General features: G+C 39.3%; 3 protein-coding genes across 3 annotated transcripts; all 3 read right to left on the bottom strand.

Moving 5' to 3' along the window:
• Window positions 1-608: 608 nt before the first annotated feature.
• On the bottom strand, window positions 609-6,220 carry syt1b (synaptotagmin Ib). Its single transcript, XM_086298565.1, has 9 exons — window positions 6,129-6,220; window positions 4,764-4,922; window positions 2,928-3,109; window positions 2,467-2,580; window positions 2,156-2,323; window positions 1,882-2,049; window positions 1,561-1,678; window positions 1,071-1,204; window positions 609-988 (listed from the first exon to the last, which is right to left on the bottom strand). Exons 2-9 carry the CDS (start codon window positions 4,897-4,899, stop codon window positions 782-784), a joined length of 1,227 nt encoding a protein of 408 aa, XP_086154691.1. The 5' UTR covers window positions 4,900-4,922; window positions 6,129-6,220; the 3' UTR covers window positions 609-781.
• A 2,873-nt stretch (window positions 6,221-9,093) lies between these two features.
• Window positions 9,094-12,756, bottom strand: LOC147324624 (uncharacterized). The gene has a single exon (XM_086298562.1). It carries the CDS (start codon window positions 11,898-11,900, stop codon window positions 10,269-10,271), a length of 1,632 nt encoding a protein of 543 aa, XP_086154688.1. The 5' UTR covers window positions 11,901-12,756; the 3' UTR covers window positions 9,094-10,268.
• A 989-nt stretch (window positions 12,757-13,745) lies between these two features.
• Window positions 13,746-16,550, bottom strand: LOC147324625 (uncharacterized). The gene has a single exon (XM_086298561.1). The coding sequence runs from the start codon at window positions 15,692-15,694 to the stop codon at window positions 14,063-14,065; it is 1,632 nt and encodes a 543-aa protein (XP_086154687.1). The 5' UTR covers window positions 15,695-16,550; the 3' UTR covers window positions 13,746-14,062.
• Window positions 16,551-16,795: the final 245 nt, after the last annotated feature.

The following is a 16,795-nucleotide window of genomic DNA, read 5'->3' on the forward strand; positions in this document are numbered from 1 at the left end:
GTTATTTTGCAGAAATTGCCACTTTGTGGCTTATGCAATTACGAGCTTAAAACAATTTATTTGCTTTAGTTTCTTTTAGCATTCTGCATGGCTATACAAAGTCTGTGTTCATCACTAGTCCCTGTTAGAAATGCCCATGGTTTACTTTTGTGGCAAAACAAGAAAGGCAAATGTGACAAATTCCTATTTTCAAATTCTGTCAAGACAGGAAAAATAAAATATTCCTGTTGAGATTTGGGCCTGTTCCCACTCTCCACTTTGGCTAGAGCAAAGGAACAAGTCTGTAAGTGCCGCCTAGAAATTATCTTGGCTTCTCTTTCTTGGCTCCTCAGTCACAGTGCACTATATTAACCTTTAATGATATTATTTTTCTTGTAAAATGTTACAGTGGAATACAATAGAAATTTAACGTACCTAAATGAATTTCAAAAGAATGAATCAGGCACTTAATAGCAGCCATACAAGTGCCTATTTTCAGCCCTTTGGCTTGTCTATTGCGTAAGTGTAATTTTCTTGGTGGACATCATAGAACAGATGACACTTACAAGTAAAAAAATGTAATTTGCTTTAATAACACTGTACATAGTGATGCATCTTTGATAAGGCAGAAGCAGGAGGAGGGAATGAAAAGCTTGCAGCCTGTTTTAAAGACTTGGATATTGTCATGGCTAAAGCAAGTTATCATTGAGTAGAATTAGTCAGTTAAGCTGCTTAACATTCTAAAGGAACAAAAATTAGAAGTATTTGAGGTAAATGCTGAGTTTTATATCCCTCCAGGCTTTCATTTCTTGTTGGAAATTAGTGCATTGACTTCATCTTCTGGTTGAAGGCTATGCCACTGGGCTATTGGCCGCCGGGGGTTGGCCAGCATGTCTGACCAATGGCGTTGCTCAGTTCCAGTGCTGTTCCCGCCCAGCAACACCTTCCCAATAGCGTCGTTCTTCCCAATCTTGTCATAGTCGAGCACAGTCACTGCTACCTGCACCTTCTACAAATGAAAATACAGATGCACAAATATCAGTGCTGATTATTGTATTTGTGTGCTTGTATTTGCAATTAAAAATGTGTACCTCTATCTGTTCACAAGGTACTTCAAAGCTGAAGGATTCATTGTAGTAAGGGTTCAAAGTGTTTTTCTTAATTGTTGTTTTCTTTTTCTTGAGTCTTTTCCCATTCTGCATTAAGTGGATCTTCACATATGGGTCTGGAAATGAGAACAGGGAGTTTTTATGTCACAGAGCAGACCAACGGCCTGGCATGGATGCAGTAACTCCATCAATGAAGCACAACATCAATTGTCCTCTTTTTGAAAGTGGGCACAGTACTAAAAAGGCATTTAGAAGACCAAAACTGAGCCAGCACTACCAAATCTGGAGTTTGAAGAGAGCACCTGGTGAAATCATCAATTACACAGAGAGACATATGTTTAGATGTTTAGATTTTGTATTAATTGGTTTGCACTGAATCATGAAAATTATCAGTACTAAAAAAAGGTCAAAAAGATTATTGCCAAAGGCTTTAAATCTGAGATGATTTCAAAGTTTTTGCTGCTTAACTCACCTGATAATCCACCCACATCCATTTTCTTCAGATTTTTGGCCTCCAAAATCACCACTGTCAGCTTCCCTGCCGTAGGGACATACCTCAAGGACAAACATATGTCTCCAAGCCGTTCACTCTAATACACACAAGGAGTAGTGAAAAAGAAGAGTATCACATTCGATGAATGTTTAATAAATTTTAATGCATAAATTATTAATTAGTAAAAGAAGCTGGAGTTCCTAAGACTGAAATGCTTTGTGTAGTATTTAAAAAGCTAAACGCATTCATCTTCTGTGCTCCTCCCTTCTTCACCCTCCCCCTGTCATAATATTCTCCTACCTCCTCCTTCTCTGCCTTCTGCAGGTCCCTCCACTCTTGCAGAGACTGGCTGAAGTCCACACTGCTCATGGGTATCTTCACAGCTCCAATAGCATCATGTTTTGAGAAACGGTCAAAGTCATACACAGTCATCACAAGGCTCTTCCCGCCCAGCTCAGTGTATGGTACCTGCAGAGCAGAGAACATGATTAAAGGCAGTCATTTTGCACATATATTAACAGAGCTGCTGGTCAGGGGAAATGACCTTTATTTATGTTGGTGTATTACAATTTACCTTAAATGTGAAAGTCTCATTGAAGTTGGGTTCTAAGGTCTTTCTATGAACTTTGGTTTCAAACTTTTTCTTTTTGTCTGGTAGCAGATAGAGTTTAACGTAAGGGTCAGAACTTCCTCCCACATCCATCACAGGTAGCTCTGCAGCCTGCAAGATGCCTACCACCAGCTGGAACATGATAACAGGGGAATGTAAGGGGGAGAAAAGAGACTCTGGCTAATTGACAGGGAGAAGAAAAGTATTCAAATGTGACATTTTGAGAGCTGGCAGATGGTGGGCAAAACGCATCATAGTGAATAGCTGGGACTCACCGTATTATCTGTGAAATTGTAGTCTAATGTGAAATGTAGTCTGCCCAGCTTCTTGTCTTCCTCGGGCTCGTTATCTGACAGCTCTGTTTCTTTGTCACATTCATCTTTCAGGGACTGCATGCAGACAGACATGCATCACATCAGGTAATCTGTGCTACAACTTGTGAGGATGTTCCTTCTGTATGTTGTGTACCCTCACACAACCAGACACAGAAATAGATGATACATGAGCAATGTGTGACACACAGCTTTGATTAAAGTCCAGAACAAGTTATCTCACACCATAGTTCAACTCTTATTACAACATGAAGGAGTACAAAACATCCATATGTCTGAACACACACTGACAGTTTTAGTAGTCCTGGATGACCCGGATGTCAGGACTGTGATACATTGCAAGGACAATGCGTCTGCAGGCGGGAGAGGGGGGGGGAGACAGACTGTGTGTTTTTACAGCTTACCTCATTGTAACCTCCATCCATTTCAGTGTCACAACCTCCCTTACTCTTCTCTTTCCCCTTTTTCTTGTCCTTTTCTTTGCCCTTGTCCCCCTTTTTTAAGAACTTCTTCCATACGCACACAGCGCAGGACAGCACCATACACAGGCTCACAATACAAAGGGCAGCGACAGCCCATGATGGCACTGCAAATCCACAAAGCACAGAGATTAATCATACATAAATGTTTGACAAAAAATTTAGTTCTTGTTGTTTTCTCTTAAAATCGTTTTAAGGCAAAATGAAATAAAACAAATTTCTACATTGTCTGAATTAAGAGTACATAAAGTGAACACTGGGAAATAGTGCAATGAACCCTAATGTTCCTGTATTATTTGTTGAATAGCTGATAATTCAAGTCTTTATGGAATTTTGCATTTATTGTAAATCAACTGTACAGCTCTACAGTGTTATCTATGAGGGCACAATCCATGGAAATTTTAAACCATAATTTGGAGTTATGTTAATCCAGATTAAAACATATTGCAAGGTGTTGTCATCTGTCATGTCATGGTATTATCACAGCATAGTTCAAGTGCTTGTTCTGAAGTGTCGTTTCAAGGGACATCACCATCTCCAAGATTACATTTTTGTCATTTGGCATGCAATTTTAAATTTTCCAAAAAACGTGCATGCATATGGCTGTCCAAGCGGTACGCATGTATAACTCAAGTTAGTTTCTTTCATTTAAGGAACATTTCTAAATTGCAAGCTATAATCTTCTCTGAACTAGAGAAAATTGTTCATGTGTTTGTGTCATTGCGCCTACATTATTCTAATGCCTTATTTACTGGCTTAGATCAATCATTTCTGTCACGCCTCCAAGCAATACAAAACGCTGCAGCTAGACTCCTAATGCACTCTGGCAAGTGATCTTACATCACCCTTGTTTTATCCTCTTTACATTGGCTCCCAGTTGATTTTAGAATTTGTTTTAAAATTCTCACACTTCCCTACAGAGCACTAAATGGAAAAGCTCCAGACTACATATCTCAAAATCTATTATTTGTCCCTCATACAAGACTGAAGAATAGGGGGGGCAGAGTCTTTCAGTCTGTGGCACCAAGGCTCTGGAACAGTTTATCTCTGTGAAATCTTTTTTTGAAAAGAATACTGTTAAATTGGGCGTTCAGTTGACATTCTTCTTCTTTTTAAGTTTTTATTCTGTTTTAATGTTGTTGTCTATTGGTATTGTCTCTTAATTGTTGTAGCATAATGCAACATATATCTGTAAACAGTGCTATATAAATACATTTGACTTACTTAATCTGAAGTACAACAACAAAAATATAAAAAGAATGATTTCCAACTATGATTGTCACACAAACTTGTAATGCACTACTACCAGGGAGGGTTTTTTAAAATTAAATATATATCATTTAAAATATGTCTATATGTTTAATGTGGGATATTTGCTCCATAAAAGCAAATGTGTCAAATATGGCATTTTAGATGTTGTTCTGTGCTTTGGCCTTCAAAAATATTTGTTGAAATTATATCACTTGCATTACTGTTTGCTGTTAGGGGATAATATCTGACTGAATCATTGCAGCTATCCGATCCCAGTCCTCCAGCTGACTGGGAAAACACCGATAATACTAATAAGAAATGTGAGATGTTCAAATTTCTTAATAGTGCACAAGTTTCTTAATTTCTTCATATACTTTACCAAATCCCCGTAGCAGCTAGAAAAAAATGTAACTTGCTCACATTCATAATTTTTATAATCCTTTTTCCTAATTTTCCTGGTTACAAATGTTAATTCATACATTTTATCATTAAGTCATTTCTCGAACTCACTGTGGATGCTGTGAAGTTCACTCATGAACTTATTAAGACTGTGGCCTCCAGATTTTTGGTCTGGCGTGGTAGTTGCATTTGGCAGATGGGTAGGGGTAGCTGAGGTGCTTGGTTCAACTCGGCGGTTCCCAGTCATTATTAGAAGAGTGACGACAGAAACTGGTGAGATGAAGAAAAAAGATTGCTCAGCCCTAAAAACATCACAGCACGTGCAATAAAGCGAACATTATACTTCCATAAAATAGAAGACTGTTGCAAACTTTCCGTAGAACCATCCAAACAAACAATATCAACACGGATACACACAAAGGAGAGTTTCCATATTTGTTATTGATCAGATAGCAGTAATGTGCTTATAGATGCTGTACCATCAGTGAGAAATGACTTCTCTTGTTTCTGCTGGCCTGGCAAAAACACTTGAAAACAGGATGTGAAAGCTGCTCTCTCTCTCTCTCTCTTTCTGCCAAACTGCTGACATGGAGGTGTTTGGTGAGGTGGGAGGTTGAAGCGTCATGCGTGGACCTCTGCTGTTCCACAATGAGCTGCCAAAGGTGAAAATCATGTGCCAAGGTGATGTTTAACAAAGGCAAACAAACTAAGTGAGGGGAAGTTAATTTGCCAAAAGTTGGCTCCCAAATGCAAAACTGTTTTGGTACGTTATATTCTATTCTGCAGACATCGCGAGGATTGAGTATCTGAGGCTGAATCAGCAGATGGGATCACACACAGATACTGATCTCATTTTATGTCTGCATTTTCAGGATCATACACCAATTTTGTCTGAAAAGATACACCACTGTTACTAAGAGTTGCAGGAGCAAGCAGAATTAAAGGGATACCCAAAGGAATCAGGAGTTCTTCCAAACACTATATCTACAATATTACAGAGCTCTGACACTGGTGATATTATCGTGTATTCTAAACAGCATTGCTCAAAATACATGATAAAATGTTCAGCTGTCCATGTCCTATGACAGATTCTACAACATTTAGAAAAAAGAGCTAATTTGATGCAAGACACTTAATCAACATGTATGACTATTCCAAAACAGAAGGTAATATGTAATATGTAACAATATGTATAAAAGGTGTCAAATTCACCTAAATGTTTAGACAATATACAGCTTAGCATATATATCAACCTCCAAAGGTTTGTTCCTTCAGAGGAAGTTCCCTTTGCTAGTTATGATTTTACATATTATTAAATGACCAAGACTGTATCCAGTAGACAATATAATAAATATTTACCATTGTGTATTCATGAGTCTTCACATAGTTAATATTTAGGTTCACCACAGTCAGGACAGAAAAAGACATTTCAACTGATGAAACAACATTTGAAATTAATAGAAAATAGAGACATACCTGTATTAAAGCGTCCCAGCAGCAATATTCGGACTTGCGGGCAATTCTTTTCCTTACACAAAAATGCAGGAGGAAGATAAAAGATGACAGAACACGAGACGCAGATGAGAACGGTGAGGTAAGGACCACCACGCTGGCCGTTGTCCTTTTGTTTTTGTGTCTTGTGCGTTCTTAGACATAAAGAAGAACAGTGCAGGTGTGCGAGAGCTGGATCAGGAGCGAGCGCGAGAGAAAGGGTGGGGTGGGTATAGGTGAAATGGCAGCTCAGTCATCTTGTGTTGCTTCCCTCTGTGTGTGTGTGTGTGTGTGTGTGTGTGTGTGTGTGTGTGTGTGTGTGTGTGTGTGTGTGTGTGTGTGTTCTGGTGAATTTGTTCTGTGCATTCAGGTCCTGATTTCTGCCACCCCACCTCTTGTGACCTCTGTCCCATCCCCGCAGGTCACCCTCACCAGGCCACTGATGTATATTCATTAGTGTAGTGACATGGCATTTTAACAGCTCGTTAGCATACTGAGACTTCAGCAATAGAGGACATTTACATTCAGCGTGGACGGCTCGATATGCGTGCGTGTTTGTGTGCATGCGCGCATCTGTACATCTGGCAGTAGCTGCAGAACTGTCTCATACTATCTATGGACGATGTTGCCTGATTTAGAAACTTAGGATGTGGTTTCTGCAGCAACACTGAGATCAGGTTCCTGCCCCGCCTCATTCACCTTGAGGACCTAGAGATACTGTACAGAAGGAGGGATGAGACAGAGGGAAAAGAGAGGGTTTGGGGGATGGGCTGGGAAACATGGAGATCAATGTAAGTTGCTGTTTGTGACATGTAGAAAATAGTAGCACTGTATTTTATTTGGTCACTACAAACTGTTTTAAATGCTTTAAGTGAATTAATTATAGAGAAGGCCTGCAGGCCAGAGATGTGCTGCTAATCCTGCGTTCACCTGTGAGAAATCACAATTATTGGCCTTATTTTAGTAAATAAGCTTAATTTTAGGACAAGAAGCTGTATAATCAACTTTTACCAGAGACACATTACAACAAAATACAAATATCCAACATTTATCATATATAGATTTCATGAGTATGACCTTTGACCTTTTTCAGGTTGAAAACAATATATGTTAAGAGTATAATCATTATTTACTCAGAAATCATTAATTAATCAGTAAATTTATGATCATAACTCATTTATATATAAAAAACTCCCAATGAAACAGTATGTAACACTGAAGAGTGTAATGTTATCTCAAGTTGAACTATAAGTCATGAAGGTTGGCACCATGTGACACTTCGTTACATTTCTCATTTAATGTTTCATGTACTCTATTTTGGAAGTCCTGCATTTATCTAACAACACATAGGGTGGTCTGAGCCCAAGTAATCAATATAGTAAGATTTGTGTTTGGATGCCATGTCTTGCACAGCATCAAAGGTTTTATAGTGCAAGACAGATGGTACCTGTGCCCTAAAGTCTTTCAGGTCAGAGTGACCTGCTAATGGTGGTGAACAAAGGAACTGGAATTTACTGACTTTTCAGAGTTCACCACCTGCCAGAGATGAGATCAAGAATGGAAATTTAGAGAGGATGGGTGTAGTAGACCACTACCTATAAAAGTAGGGGCCCCAGAAGGTCCTGTGGGCTTGCCTTTAGTTGAGCTTAACCTCAGCATGGGGCACTTTTTGTCCATTTTTCATCTATGCTTCAATTAGTATGCTCTTGACACGTCTGGTGAGGGAAAGAAAAACTGACAAATGAACCAAAACTGGGGAAAAGCTAAGGAAAACAAATAACCTGTGGATGGAAACATGGGCAAGAAATGAGGAACCAGCAGACATGGGGAAAAAGGGCAGAAGAAACACAGAGACACACAAGGAACAACATGCAGACAGACCAGCAAGGAGCAGAAGGAAGCACACACTAAATATACACACAAGGTAAAGAGTAGACAACAGGAGGGAGACAGCTGAACCTAATTAGACATGACGACGCAGGGAGGAAGCAAAATAGATACGCTGACAAAGGACAAGGACAAGGACTATCAAAATAAAACAGGAAGCTTGACAGCAAATTAAAAAAAACAACCTAGAGGTAGGACTCAGGGAACACGTAGTGACAGAGGACACCAACTCTAGACGTATAAGCTAAAGCGCAGTGACTGGGGAGACATAGGCAACAGAGACTTAACACAGGCAAGGATAAATACCAAGGGAAGAAGAACTAAGATCACTAAGACTTAAGAAATAAGGATAACCAAACCCAGGAATACAATACTTAAACATATTAACACAGAACTTGAAACACAACCGTGGCAGCTTTCCCTCCTAAACCACAGCCTTCCCTTACTGTCTTAAATAATCTATTCCTGTAATTCCTGTCATGAAGCTGTGTCTCCATGTTTTTTGCATGTTGTGGCTCAGAAAATACTTGAGTTTATTCTAATGTACTAATATAATTCTATTATTATGATATAGCAAGTTTAGCTTTGCACAAAAATAGCGGGTAGAAATGTCATTGAAATATCAAATTTTACTGTCTTTACTATTTTGAGTATATGGCAGAGCCTGTACTTTTCACCTTTACATAAGTAAACAAGTTGAATCAGTACTTCAGAGTTTACTGGAGTATTTTTAATACTAGTATCTGCAATCTGCTGCTCAGGTAAATAAAAAACTAAAATTGACTTTCCTTTTTTACCTGACCTGTATTCTCTTTTCCACTAAATATTTCTTATTACTTGTTGTAGTGTGTACTAGAAATAAAGGCTGGGTGATGTGAGGAAAATCTATTATCACAATATTTTTTTGGCTATATCATGTCTGATCTCTCTTGTTCTCTTCTTCATCTCTAGGTTGGTGCTCCCTGCTCCGACTTTCTCCTCCTCTTTCTCACACGCTGCTGAATTTATCCTTGTGTGTCAGAGGTGCAAAGCCATAAGAATGAACAATAAATAGAACTGAAACTTTTTGGGTTGTTATTTAATTATTGAATTCTGTGAAGTGGAGGCGTAAAAAGAGCTCAGGTTATTTAATTAAGTGGTACTAGCAAACATAGGGAACATACATACATCTGCAGCCATGCAGCTGCACTGCTTTTTTAAGGTTGAGTGAGGATGGGAAGAACAGACAAAGAAACCACATGCTCAAAAATAAACAATAAATTGACCTCCCCAAAGGGATTAATAAAGTTCTATTCTATGCTCTACGTTAAGAGACCTGTTTTAATTCGGATAAGTCCCTCTGAGAGTAAAGGCAATCTCCAGCAGGCCTGAGCTAAGGAAACAAAGTACACTAATGTAGTTATAACGTAATGAGTCGTTATAGATATATACGTAATTATACACTGTATTGAGCAGGCTACTGCCCACACTAAACTGTGACTATCACCAGGCAATCTGGGGGTGTTTCCTAAATCACTAGCAGGCGCCAAACTTCTGACAGAGTGAACAGGATGTATGCAGGTAAACTCCAGATTGACACGAGCTGATTGGTGGGGAGTCATGGGGAAAATATTGGCTCGTGATCTACCTTACAGAAAGACAGAGAGAGGTACAACACCAGATGGAAGGTATTTTATTTACACACTAAACTAATCTGATATCCCATTTTCAGCAAATGAAATGAAACAACACAAAATGTATTTTTATTTCATTTTATTTTTTATTTTTTTTATTTATTTTGGTGTGGCACTGTTTCTTAACTTAAAATGTCCTGTTGTAATTGGACATTTTAAGTTAAGAAACGGTGCCAACCACCCCCCTCCACTTCCCTCAAGGTGTATTATTGCAAGGTCAAGACCATGCAATAATACATAGAAACTCCAACCCCCAAGAGCATGCACTTTGGCGACAGTGGGAAGGAAAAACCCCCTTTTACAAGGGGGAAACCTCCAGCAGAACCAGGCTCAGGAATGGGGTGGCCATCTGCCTTGGCCAGTTGGGGATGAGGGAAGGAAGGCAGGAGAAAAAGAGTGGTTATTTTAACCACTCTTTTTTTTTTGCCAATTAAAATGGGTCCATCTCATCTAAACTTGGTTTTAAAACTAAGTTTAGATGAGATGGACCAATTTAAATAAATATTTTAAGACAAGCACGTGTGCTTGTCTTAAAATAGCACACCTTTTTCTCATTTGCACTCATTTAGTGTGCACATGAGAAAATCCTAGAGATGATACTTTGTCTCTTCAGCTTGGCATGCTTTTTGAAAGTGTTGACAATTATTTCGTCAACCGTTGGGTTGCTTAACTTCATGAACTGTCCTGGAGAATGCCACTTTTCATGGAGATCATTGTATACTGTCAAGCTGAGTTCTTCAATGTTCTCTAGGGAGATTTTATATTTTTTGGACAAAATTTTGTTCCAGATCTTTTGGCTAAGCCTCTGTACAATGAAGTCAGTTGTTCCTGAATGCCATGTCGTCGTCTCATTTAGTTCGGCCATACTGTGTATTACCAGATCTCTAGTGAATTTTTCCACAAGCTCCCAGTACTCGTCCCAGTTTTTAGATACACTGAGTACTCTTTTTGGTAATCCCAGCAGGTGTTTGGTGAAGATTGGAACAGTAATGTTATCAAGCTGCTCCCTCAGACTAAAAATCAAATATTTTTCCTTGCATTTGTGTGTTTTGCAAAGATCCTTTAAAATGGCCTCGTGGATATTTTTTAGGCTTTTTGGAGATAGATCCAAATGTTTGTCATTAATTTCTGGCCACATTTTCTCAAGCAGGCGATCACCAATGCAGTCAGGAGTGAGGCGCTCTGTGAAGAGCTTGTGTTTAGAGGCGACGTTGTCTATGGCCTTTGAAACCACCATCTGAATAACTTTGTTGACACACAACTTTTCCTCGCTCAGAGAATCAGATAGTGGACTGATCTGACAAGAAGTTAAAGACTCACTGTCACTGAGGAATCCCTGAAATCTGGGGGTTGCCTCATCTTTCAGTCCTCGACTTTCTGTTTCATCTCTGTAGCTTGAGTTGTCTACAGATATGCAGCCTACAACTGGTTGAGCCTCCAATCCCTGGTCTTCTACAGAGCTTTCACTTAGAGAATCAGACAGCAGACTGATACTAGAAAAAGTTAAAGACTCAGTGTCAGACTCAGGTACTTCTAGCTTCACATTGTTTTCCAGGAGACAAGATTCTGTTTTGTCAAAGTCTTTTCTATCAGCTGTGAAGTTTTTCTTCATACAGCTCTTTTTTGGCTTTGCTGTGTCTATTGTTTCGAGTTGTGTGTTTGAATTACCCACAGATATGCAGTCTAGGGCTGCTTCAGCCTCCAGTCCTGGAGTTTCTAAGTTTTCATTATCACCGTGCTCATCCACAGAGCTTTCATTCAGGATGCTGTCCTTTGCTCCTGTATCCTCTGTTTTCTCGGGGCAGTCTGTGCCCATGGACTGAAGACAGACCTCAGAGGTCTGCATGGAGGTTGGATCTCCATTCTCTGTGGGTTCCCTAGTTGATCTCACTAACATTTTACAAAACTTCAGCATGTCTGTTAACAAAGTGGAAAGCAGATGAAGGTCACAGTACTCTGGTTTGAAGGGTACCAGAGATTGCCACTGTGGTACAATTGTACCAAAAAAGTGGTTGATGAGTAACTCCCAAGTTTCCACTGAGGTGTAAGTGAGTGGAGTATTCATGTTAAAGTCTGTACTATTTAAACTCTGAATTGGAGAAGTGGGATTCATTTGATGTGTAGTTGGAGTTGTGCTAGACATGTGTGCTGTTTGTAAACTAAATGCGCTTAAATTACACTCGCTGCTCTGATGCATAAATGCTTTGTGAACTGAGCTTTACTGGCGTTGCTCTTGGCTATTTATAGCCTCGCATGTCAGAAGCCACGCCCACCCCGAAGAACGCATTGATAGGTCACAGCAGGTAGCCAGTGTGACGTCACACGCAGTTCTTGGCCCGAAGAAAACTGTTTAAAGTTAAATAATAATAATAATAAATTCTGTTTAAAGTAAGTAACAGCTCTCATGTGGCTCATTTATCAATAACAAAGAACCTTAAACGTTTTTTTTTTTAGGTTAATAGCGATAATATATCCATAAGCACCCCAAGGTGAAGAAATACAGACAGGCTTTGAATGCTGCCTTGTTTTCATTGTCGCTAATAAAGTCTCGTACAAACATCAGCTAACGACAGGAGCGAGAACAGCCTGGAAAGCCTTAAGAGAGATAAAATAAATATAACTTTGATATGAACTAAAGTCTTTTTGTTGTTATTTCGTTATTGTATTTTGTGGCGTGGTGGCGGGGAAAGAACTCAACTAAGTATATCTGGTATACTTATCCGGCAGTATTTCCTAAATGTATATTAAATTGCAAACCATTGGAAAGAGATCAACAAATGTCGTGTAGCTGTGATCATTTTTGGCTGGATACACTAGGTGGAAGCAGCGATTTCTAATCCAAGGTACCTCAACCAAAGAAGAAGCACAGAGGCGAGCGATCCTTTCTAACTAACGGTGAGCAAAGTCCTGAAAAATCAAGCCGCGTTTTATTTTTTTTTTTTAGAAATCAGAGAAGGTATATTTCAAGATATTCTAAAACACACCCGGATTTTTTAAATGAAATAGGCTATTATCACAATATTTTTTTGGCTATCATGTCTGCTCTCTCTTGTTCTCTTCTTCATCTCTAGGTTGGTGCTCCCTGCTCCGACTTTCTCCTCCTCTTTCTCACACGCTGCTGAATTTATCCTTGTGTGTCAGAGGTGCAAAGCCATAAGAATGAACAATAAATAGAACTGAAACTTTTTGGGTTGTTATTTAATTATTGAATTCTGTGAAGTGGAGGCGTAAAAAGAGCTCAGGTTATTTAATTAAGTGGTACTAGCAAACATAGGGAACATACATACATCTGCAGCCATGCAGCTGCACTGCTTTTTTAAGGTTGAGTGAGGATGGGAAGAACAGACAAAGAAACCACATGCTCAAAAATAAACAATAAATTGACCTCCCCAAAGGGATTAATAAAGTTCTATTCTATGCTCTACGTTAAGAGACCTGTTTTAATTCGGATAAGTCCCTCTGAGAGTAAAGGCAATCTCCAGCAGGCCTGAGCTAAGGAAACAAAGTACACTAATGTAGTTATAACGTAATGAGTCGTTATAGATATATACGTAATTATACACTGTATTGAGCAGGCTACTGCCCACACTAAACTGTGACTATCACCAGGCAATCTGGGGGTGTTTCCTAAATCACTAGCAGGCGCCAAACTTCTGACAGAGTGAACAGGATGTATGCAGGTAAACTCCAGATTGACACGAGCTGATTGGTGGGGAGTCATGGGGAAAATATTGGCTCGTGATCTACCTTACAGAAAGACAGAGAGAGGTACAACACCAGATGGAAGGTATTTTATTTACACACTAAACTAATCTGATATCCCATTTTCAGCAAATGAAATGAAACAACACAAAATGTATTTTTATTTCATTTTATTTTTTATTTTTTTTATTTATTTTGGTGTGGCACTGTTTCTTAACTTAAAATGTCCTGTTGTAATTGGACATTTTAAGTTAAGAAACGGTGCCAACCACCCCCCTCCACTTCCCTCAAGGTGTATTATTGCAAGGTCAAGACCATGCAATAATACATAGAAACTCCAACCCCCAAGAGCATGCACTTTGGCGACAGTGGGAAGGAAAAACCCCCTTTTACAAGGGGGAAACCTCCAGCAGAACCAGGCTCAGGAATGGGGTGGCCATCTGCCTTGGCCAGTTGGGGATGAGGGAAGGAAGGCAGGAGAAAAAGAGTGGTTATTTTAACCACTCTTTTTTTTTTTGCCAATTAAAATGGGTCCATCTCATCTAAACTTGGTTTTAAAACTAAGTTTAGATGAGATGGACCAATTTAAATAAATATTTTAAGACAAGCACGTGTGCTTGTCTTAAAATAGCACACCTTTTTCTCATTTGCACTCATTTAGTGTGCACATGAGAAAATCCTAGAGATGATACTTTGTCTCTTCAGCTTGGCATGCTTTTTGAAAGTGTTGACAATTATTTCGTCAACCGTTGGGTTGCTTAACTTCATGAACTGTCCTGGAGAATGCCACTTTTCATGGAGATCATTGTATACTGTCAAGCTGAGTTCTTCAATGTTCTCTAGGGAGATTTTATATTTTTTGGACAAAATTTTGTTCCAGATCTTTTGGCTAAGCCTCTGTACAATGAAGTCAGTTGTTCCTGAATGCCATGTCGTCGTCTCATTTAGTTCGGCCATACTGTGTATTACCAGATCTCTAGTGAATTTTTCCACAAGCTCCCAGTACTCGTCCCAGTTTTTAGATACACTGAGTACTCTTTTTGGTAATCCCAGCAGGTGTTTGGTGAAGATTGGAACAGTAATGTTATCAAGCTGCTCCCTCAGACTAAAAATCAAATATTTTTCCTTGCATTTGTGTGTTTTGCAAAGATCCTTTAAAATGGCCTCGTGGATATTTTTTAGGCTTTTTGGAGATAGATCCAAATGTTTGTCATTAATTTCTGGCCACATTTTCTCAAGCAGGCGATCACCAATGCAGTCAGGAGTGAGGCGCTCTGTGAAGAGCTTGTGTTTAGAGGCGACGTTGTCTATGGCCTTTGAAACCACCATCTGAATAACTTTGTTGACACACAACTTTTCCTCGCTCAGAGAATCAGATAGTGGACTGATCTGACAAGAAGTTAAAGACTCACTGTCACTGAGGAATCCCTGAAATCTGGGGGTTGCCTCATCTTTCAGTCCTCGACTTTCTGTTTCATCTCTGTAGCTTGAGTTGTCTACAGATATGCAGCCTACAACTGGTTGAGCCTCCAATCCCTGGTCTTCTACAGAGCTTTCACTTAGAGAATCAGACAGCAGACTGATACTAGAAAAAGTTAAAGACTCAGTGTCAGACTCAGGTACTTCTAGCTTCACATTGTTTTCCAGGAGACAAGATTCTGTTTTGTCAAAGTCTTTTCTATCAGCTGTGAAGTTTTTCTTCATACAGCTCTTTTTTGGCTTTGCTGTGTCTATTGTTTCGAGTTGTGTGTTTGAATTACCCACAGATATGCAGTCTAGGGCTGCTTCAGCCTCCAGTCCTGGAGTTTCTAAGTTTTCATTATCACCGTGCTCATCCACAGAGCTTTCATTCAGGATGCTGTCCTTTGCTCCTGTATCCTCTGTTTTCTCGGGGCAGTCTGTGCCCATGGACTGAAGACAGACCTCAGAGGTCTGCATGGAGGTTGGATCTCCATTCTCTGTGGGTTCCCTAGTTGATCTCACTAACATTTTACAAAACTTCAGCATGTCTGTTAACAAAGTGGAAAGCAGATGAAGGTCACAGTACTCTGGTTTGAAGGGTACCAGAGATTGCCACTGTGGTACAATTGTACCAAAAAAGTGGTTGATGAGTAACTCCCAAGTTTCCACTGAGGTGTAAGTGAGTGGAGTATTCATGTTAAAGTCTGTACTATTTAAACTCTGAATTGGAGAAGTGGGATTCATTTGATGTGTAGTTGGAGTTGTGCTAGACATGTGTGCTGTTTGTAAACTAAATGCGCTTAAATTACACTCGCTGCTCTGATGCATAAATGCTTTGTGAACTGAGCTTTACTGGCGTTGCTCTTGGCTATTTATAGCCTCGCATGTCAGAAGCCACGCCCACCCCGAAGAACGCATTGATAGGTCACAGCAGGTAGCCAGTGTGACGTCACACGCAGTTCTTGGCCCGAAGAAAACTGTTTAAAGTTAAATAATAATAATAATAAATTCTGTTTAAAGTAAGTAACAGCTCTCATGTGGCTCATTTATCAATAACAAAGAACCTTAAACGTTTTTTTTTTTAGGTTAATAGCGATAATATATCCATAAGCACCCCAAGGTGAAGAAATACAGACAGGCTTTGAATGCTGCCTTGTTTTCATTGTCGCTAATAAAGTCTCGTACAAACATCAGCTAACGACAGGAGCGAGAACAGCCTGGAAAGCCTTAAGAGAGATAAAATAAATATAACTTTGATATGAACTAAAGTCTTTTTGTTGTTATTTCGTTATTGTATTTTGTGGCGTGGTGGCGGGGAAAGAACTCAACTAAGTATATCTGGTATACTTATCCGGCAGTATTTCCTAAATGTATATTAAATTGCAAACCATTGGAAAGAGATCAACAAATGTCGTGTAGCTGTGATCATTTTTGGCTGGATACACTAGGTGGAAGCAGCGATTTCTAATCCAAGGTACCTCAACCAAAGAAGAAGCACAGAGGCGAGCGATCCTTTCTAACTAACGGTGAGCAAAGTCCTGAAAAATCAAGCCGCGTTTTATTTTTTTTTTTTAGAAATCAGAGAAGGTATATTTCAAGATATTCTAAAACACACCCGGATTTTTTAAATGAAATAGGCTATTATCACAATATTTTTTTGGCTATCATGTCTGCTCTCTCTTGTTCTCTTCTTCATCTCTAGGTTGGTGCTCCCTGCTCCGACTTTCTCCTCCTCTTTCTCACACGCTGCTGAATTTATCCTTGTGTGTCAGAGGTGCAAAGCCATAAGAATGAACAATAAATAGAACTGAAACTTTTTGGGTTGTTATTTAATTATTGAATTCTGTGAAGTGGAGGCGTAAAAAGAGCTCAGGTTATTTAATTAAGTGGTACTAGCAAACATAGGGAACATACATACATCTGCAGCCA

This window comes from Aulonocara sp. 'chitande type north' Nkhata Bay, linkage group LG7 (genome assembly GCF_057382095.1).
Source record: "Aulonocara sp. 'chitande type north' Nkhata Bay isolate Kocher_YH1m ecotype deep benthic linkage group LG7, A_spYH_male_GT1.1, whole genome shotgun sequence".
In the NCBI taxonomy this organism is placed as follows: Eukaryota; Metazoa; Chordata; class Actinopteri; order Cichliformes; family Cichlidae; genus Aulonocara; species Aulonocara sp. 'chitande type north' Nkhata Bay.

Coding starts and splice junctions, on each gene's coding strand:
- syt1b (XM_086298565.1), bottom strand. CDS start 4,899: ATGACTGGGAACCGCCGAGTTGAACCAAGCACCTCAGCTACCCCTACC. Junction 2,581..2,927: donor TGGATGGAGGTTACAATGAG/GTAAGCTGTAAA, acceptor GTCTGCATGCAG/TCCCTGAAAGATGAATGTGA. Junction 1,679..1,881: donor AGAAGGCAGAGAAGGAGGAG/GTAGGAGAATAT, acceptor TGTGTGTATTAG/AGTGAACGGCTTGGAGACAT.
- LOC147324625 (XM_086298561.1), bottom strand. CDS start 15,694: ATGCATCAGAGCAGCGAGTGTAATTTAAGCGCATTTAGTTTACAAACA.
- LOC147324624 (XM_086298562.1), bottom strand. CDS start 11,900: ATGCATCAGAGCAGCGAGTGTAATTTAAGCGCATTTAGTTTACAAACA.